This window comes from Aspergillus karnatakaensis, assembly GCF_047715665.1.
Source record: "Aspergillus karnatakaensis strain CBS 102800 unplaced genomic scaffold BJY04scaffold_96, whole genome shotgun sequence".
NCBI classification, from domain to species: domain Eukaryota; kingdom Fungi; phylum Ascomycota; class Eurotiomycetes; order Eurotiales; family Aspergillaceae; genus Aspergillus; species Aspergillus karnatakaensis.
This window is the reverse complement of record NW_027395808.1, coordinates 43,785-50,062: the sequence shown is the minus strand read 5'-3', so window position 1 is coordinate 50,062 and position 6,278 is coordinate 43,785. Positions and strand designations below refer to the sequence as shown.

At 51.9% G+C, this 6,278-nt stretch overlaps 2 protein-coding genes across 2 annotated transcripts; both read right to left on the bottom strand.

The window, feature by feature from the left end:
• Positions 1-552: 552 nt before the first annotated feature.
• Positions 553-2,044, bottom strand: BJY04DRAFT_174169 (uncharacterized protein). Its single transcript, XM_073709289.1, has 2 exons — positions 1,423-2,044; positions 553-1,311 (listed from the first exon to the last, which is right to left on the bottom strand). Exons 1-2 carry the CDS (start codon positions 1,989-1,991, stop codon positions 783-785), a joined length of 1,098 nt encoding a protein of 365 aa, XP_073564625.1. The 5' UTR covers positions 1,992-2,044; the 3' UTR covers positions 553-782.
• A 920-nt stretch (positions 2,045-2,964) lies between these two features.
• On the bottom strand, positions 2,965-6,125 carry BJY04DRAFT_233281 (uncharacterized protein; the record flags this gene model as incomplete). The annotated part of the gene is made up of 3 exons (XM_073719941.1): positions 2,965-5,175; positions 5,222-5,935; positions 5,991-6,125. 3 exons carry the CDS (start codon positions 6,123-6,125, stop codon positions 3,115-3,117), a joined length of 2,910 nt encoding a protein of 969 aa, XP_073564624.1. The 3' UTR covers positions 2,965-3,114.
• Between the last annotated feature and the right edge of the window lie 153 nt (positions 6,126-6,278).

Below are 6,278 nucleotides of genomic sequence, written 5' to 3'. Positions count from 1 at the left end.
TAGATTAAGTTGTGTATCTGCATGTTATGTTATGTATCTAACCTTTCGAGCTTACGCAAGTCAGCGAGGCTGAAATTATTTCGGACGATATGCTGCTAATTGTCTCCGATATCTTCATCAATTTTGCTTTCCCTCGTATACGCAAGGAATGTCCTGAATCTGACTGTTGAGTGGCTGTGAAGCTAAACAGCAGCATATATTGATGTCATCCCGAACTAAAAGACGTCCCATGCCACCACCCATTCACTGGCTCCAGCACCCAAGACGGCTAAGGTTGTCCCAACGTGTAATAACCTACCCCTAACTCCATGTTTCTAACTGTAAAGCCTATTTCCAACATCCAAAAGCTTAGATCCCGGATGCCTCAATCCATCCCCGGGCGGACGCGAACCACAGCCCCGCCAAGCTAAACCCAGCCCTAACTCGCCCATCAACCCCTTTACAAAGATAGAATACTTACCTCAAGTACGGAGTACGCGGCTATTTGGATAAGAGGAACCAGGTTGGTAAAGAACATGACAATGTTCCCTGAACTTTGCTAACTATAGGGTCGGTCGCAGCTGCCATATCGAATGCCCATTCTAGCCGGGTTCGGGAGGCGACATCCCGTCGCGGACTCAGTCAATTCACTTTCTACCACGGTGATTAGTGGCTACATACAGTCAGAATACAGTTCCCATATACATTATCACTCCGCGGTTCAGGACGTGTAATTGACTGGGTGCTTGCACTTGATATGCGACCCCCTTCCCCCTCCACCTCTCAAATAGACAGCACGAGATTTATTTCACAGGCGCATAGATCATACCTAGCTGCGACAATGGATTCAGCTCCGCCGAGCCGGTATGCGCAGTCCCGTGAAAGCCCACAATCCTCCACCCTGGTGGCGCCTTGTAGTTATAGTGCTCATCAAGCAGCTCGCCCGCCCCCAGCGTTCTCCCCTTGGACGTTGTGAACTCAATCGCAGTAATGGCCTGGTGCTTGTTGGACGCCCGGGCCTGGGCCTGAGTGAGGTATTCATCGTCGGCGAGCGTGAGGACATGCTCCTCCCATCCGTCTGCGATCTTCGGGGGGCTCCGGAACGTGTCAGTAAGAGTATTGAATTTGAGGTAGAAGCCCTGAATGAGCTTCTGCGTGGCGCCGGACTTGTTCGTCCAGATTGAGAGCTCCCGGAGATGCGGCATTTTGATTGATTGTATATTCATCTGTCTGGAGGTGAGATCTGAGAAGGGGTCACCGCTGTACCAGCCCCATGGTCTAGTCACGATGTACGATTCCGGCGTGATGAGCGGTGATGACGGGGTGGGGGTTCTATTTTGAGAAATGCGATGTGTTAACGTCTTTTTTCATGCTAATGTGCTATTGTCTTCTTGCCTATCATCTCAAGGGCGAGAAAGAGATAAGAAAATCTGGGAGACTCACGGATGGTTGATAGGAGCAGCAGCAGCGGGATATTTCTTTAGCCAGGCTTTGATTCCCTCATCCGAATCACTGGTCAGGGAATACGTGTGGAAATCGTCCTTAAGCAACTGGTCCAGCAAGCCCGGGGCAGCACGAAACAGGAGATGGCACTTGAAGTCGAAGTCAGGGATCTGGAACTCCGGCCCAGCACGCGAGAGCACGAAGCGGACCCTGTTCAGCGCGGCGAAATACTGGTCGATGCTCTGCGAGCCCTGGGTAGTCGAGAACATCTCCCTGAGCGAGCGCAGCACCCAGTCCCTCCCCAGCGCCCGTTCTTTCAGCGAGTCCTGGAAGAAAACCCATGTGCGGGTCTCGAGGTTGTTGTGGTTCGTCAGCCACCATGTGTGGAGGTCGTCCGTGGCTGCATTCTTGACGATGGAGCCACCCACAGCGTGGATCTTTTGCTTATCGGTCAGTGATTTGCCGCTGTTGTCGTCCTCCCAGGTTTCAAAGGCGGATTCGCAATTGCTTATCCATTCGGTGATGGCAAAAGCCGTAATGGGGCCTGCGAACTTGTCAACGGTGACCATCTTGAGGGAGAGATTTGAATATGGTTGAAGGTTGTTCGAGTAGGAGAGCTACGATAATACAGACAGTAGATCAAGATGAGTAGGAGCTGCGCTTTTATACATTCCGTGGCTGTTGTGACAGTCCGTACCCCCCATGTCAATACTCCTCCGATCTATAGCCCTAAGAGCGGGGGAAGACGAAAAGGCGAGCTGAACCCTTCTCACCCAGCCATTGTCCTTCCACACCACCGAGCACAGCATGGACCTATCGGATTAAGCACATGCCATCTCATCCCATGAACCCTTGATCGGACCCTAGTCCACAAAGTCCTCGGAGTCTCGGACACGCCTAGCTCACCTCGAATCCTCCCACATGCCACATCCTCGCCCCTCACTTCAGCAAGCCACCACAATACACCTCACCTCCTCTCTCCTCTGTTCTCTCTTTCGTCTACAGCCCAAGATCCTATTGCGGTGAGAGTTGTCCAAAGAGCCTAGACTCTACCTACCGTAAACAACCAGGCGAACCCCATTTCCAGCCAGCCACACAGCCAACAACACAACCAGCAGCCATACAATCCAGCTAGCTAGCTAACCCACTCAGCTCTCTACCTAGCAAGATCATTGCGCTGACAATCTAGCTGTGCATTATACAGTATACAGTCTACCTCATTCCTTCGCTGAGGTGCCGCCAGCTGACGTTACTACGTCCCCTCCCCTCCCACCTTTGCCCCATCCAGCCTATTTATTATATCTAAGGACAAAGTATTGACTTACTCTAATGGACTGCAGGACCAGATTTCTGTTCCTCGTTTTTTTTTTTTTGGTTCTTGTGATATAAAATGTGTTTCTACCGCATGGATATATAGTTGCAGTCATGACCCGCTGACTGGACCTGCGTACGTAGTATAAGCGGCGCCGTTGACGTTCGCGATATATGACTATTGAAATCGAGAGTAAATGCCATTGATATGAGGTACGTACTCTGCTCTGCTCTGCTCTGATAGTTTCTAGTGTACCAGTGGTGTATATAAGAAAGATCGTAATGCGTTCACAAACGCCTACTCGACAAAACATCCCTATTTTAACGCCCGCTAATGGATACAAACAACAAACAAACGCTAACTGTAAATATCAAGAGCATTCACATTGAAAGCTCATCATCATCCTCATCCCACCCAAGGCTCGCATAGATTGATTTCTCCGGGGTGACTGGTACTACAGCTGCCACAGACTCAGCCCTACTAGACCCTGGCGCAGGGACAGGCATGGACGCAAACCGATTCCCAGAAGCGGAAATACTTGCTCGCCGACTTCCAGACTCTGAATCAGTAACAAAAACTGGAGGAACAGGAGCGGCTTTTGGTGGCGTCTCAAAGACCATGCTTGACTTGTTTGAGGTCACCGGGGTAATCCTTGAAGGAAGAGCGAAGAGGGGAGGTGGCGGCGGCGGAAGGCGTGTTTGAGGGTTATCCATTGATAGATCCATATCTCGGAATTCAACACGCTGGGTACGGACGGGTGTAACGGGTGCTGTTTCTGAAGGCCGAGGAGCTGGTGCCGACGTTGGAGGTTGAGCTGAAACTGCTGCTGCTGCTATACTTGGTCGACGAGGAACGCGGAAGAGGTTCCCACCTCCAATTTTGGGGACGGGTGACTCGGCAATTGCAGGATCCGTGGAGTCCTGGAATGAGGCCAACGGCTGAGATGGACGTCTAGACGGCGTCTCGTGAACTGCGACATCGGCGGTGAATGTCGGGTGTGAGAAGGAGGTAGGTCGAACTGCCGAGGCAGGGATAACCTGCGGCTCGGCACTGAACGGTGATGAAAAAGAGGAAGAGGAAGCTTTAGGTTTAGACCGGGCAGCAGTCTTCGGCAGCGGGTGCAAACCGGCAACGGCATCCCGCTTGCGAACTTTGCTAGGCGTCGCCATGACCTGCACACCTTGTCCCAATGGATTACGAACAGGGTTCTTAGGTTTTCGTGAGCTAGAGCTCGTAAGCCGTTTTTCGACATCCTGTGCAATATCCTTGGCAACGAGCTCGCGATTTGGTTTTCGAAGGGCGAGAATAGCAGCATCGAGCTCTTTCTTCTGATCGGCGAGAATCTGGTTCCGCTTGAGCTTTGTTTCATGTTGCCGTGCCACAGCGAAGAGATCGACTTCTCGATTCTCCGCTCGTTTGGCTTTCTGGATACCGCCGCGTACGCTCGTGCTGAGTGAAGGTAGCAATGGCGTAGTTTCTCGCTTACTCTCGATCTGCGAGGGCGCGGTAATTGAGCGGTTAAGGGACGGCTGAGATTTTCCTTGCGATGTGGATTGCTCATCAGTGAGTACCCGATGTAGTGAGCGGCGAGACTGTTTCTGAGCGATGCGTTCGGCTGTCGACGACTCCTTGCGAGAGAGTTTCTTAGCAGATTTAGGTAGCGCTGGTATTGTGCTGGCAGAGACGCCTAGTTTCCGTGTGATTGATTTGCACCGGTCCGGAAGCCGCGAAGCATAGAATGGAATAATGACTTCTGTGCAGAAGTCTCGCATAGCATCATTGCCACCCGTCTTTCCAGACTGATTGTTGCCGGAAGGCTGATTATCTGAGGTTGAGGCATTATCGAAGCTGACAGCGTGCCAAATGCACAACCGGTCGAGGTGGAGTTCGAGCATCGTGTTCAAGTCTTGAGCACCTTTGGCTTTCGGTTTAGGTTTCTGTACCGTCATGGCCTCTGTAGAGCCATCGACTGGGTCCTCAGCCTTCTTCGCCTCCGCAGCCGCAGTCTCAAGCGCAATAGTCTCCAGAATAAGCAGGATCTGAAGTTGGGTTTCCCGCAGCCGCAGGTCAGACACATGCTTTTTGATCTCTGCATCTCTAGACGTCTCAACCGAAGCACCGGCTTCTGTCATTGTCCGATTCTTCCACCACCGTCGGATAAAGTTTTGTTCCTCTGCATATAGACCATTCCTCCCGAGCGTCTTCTTCTTGCTCTTTCGCTTCTTCGGCGCGGTTATCTCTTCGTCAGATATGCTCAACACCACGTCATGAAGCGTTGTTGGCAGTGTCTCTCTATATTTCAAGTCCATTTTCTTAGCTGTCAGAATTGCAGCTCTGTAAAAGGCTGTAAGTTTAGATATATTGCTCTCGCCAGTCCCTGAAGACTGGAATGCAGCCTTACAGCGAGGTAGAGGACCTTTGGCGAAGTAGGCGACAGATGCCTAAACATATCAGTATCAACGGGAGGATATCAGGCAGACTGCATACCTTGGAAACATATAGGGCCTGCAAATACTGTTCCCTCAGCCCATCCAAAAGCTCCTGCGGAGACTGCGTAGATTCTTGTTCCTGCGTGGTTGCATCAACCTCGCTCGACACGACTGTCTCAGGCAAATGACTCTCCGGAGGCACAGAGACCATCCGAACATCACAGCTCGAGCTCCTATCCACAGCCTCTACCAGAGAATCACCATTCCTCCGCTCATCACGAACCGCAGGCTCAGAAACAACTCCAAAGACAAAATCAACCTTGGCCCGCTTCACAGGAGCCCCGTGCGCATCACTAGGAGCGGGATCATCCACCTGCGCAAGCCGCCACCACTCATCGCCACCACCATCACCAGCCGCCTTGCGAGGCGTGCATGGCAGCCCCGAACTGACTTGCCTACTCCCCGCCTTTAGAGCAACCCGAATATCCCCCTCCTCAATTCCCCGATCAAGTTTACAAAGCGAGTAAATCCCCCTCTTGACTCTTTCAATCACATACAACCCGCCATCGGAAAATAACCGAACAGCTAAAACAACCGGTTCAGGATGCGTCTCCGCCTCGAGAGAAGGAATATTCGCGATGAAGAGACTCCCCGATTGAATCTGGGAAAGAGCAGACGGGGCATCGAGCCAGGAAAAGGGCAGCTGGGATCGAGGGATCACGGCGAGAGGCTCGAGGACATACGGGTCGTCGGAGAGGGAGGCGGCGTGGGCCTGATATGGTATGATTGTTAGTTGGGTAGTGGCGCGTTAAAGAGGAAGTGTGTACCCTAATAACGATATTATCGGCAGACCATCCCTCCGAGACCGAGGGTCTCTTCCGCTTCTTTAGATGTGGAGGAGCATCGCGGAGTTGGTTGAGTGGGAGAGGTTCGAGGACGGTGAGGGATGCACGCGAGGCCATGAACGCGTGTGGGAGCTACTCGTACATTGTATGGGGTATGAAGTGGGTTGGAGTCTGGAGATCAAGAATAAGCAATTCGGATGGGGAGAGATCTTTGAAGAACGAGATAAGCCCAATTGGTACAAGTCGAGCAACGAATGGAGCCAATGCTGG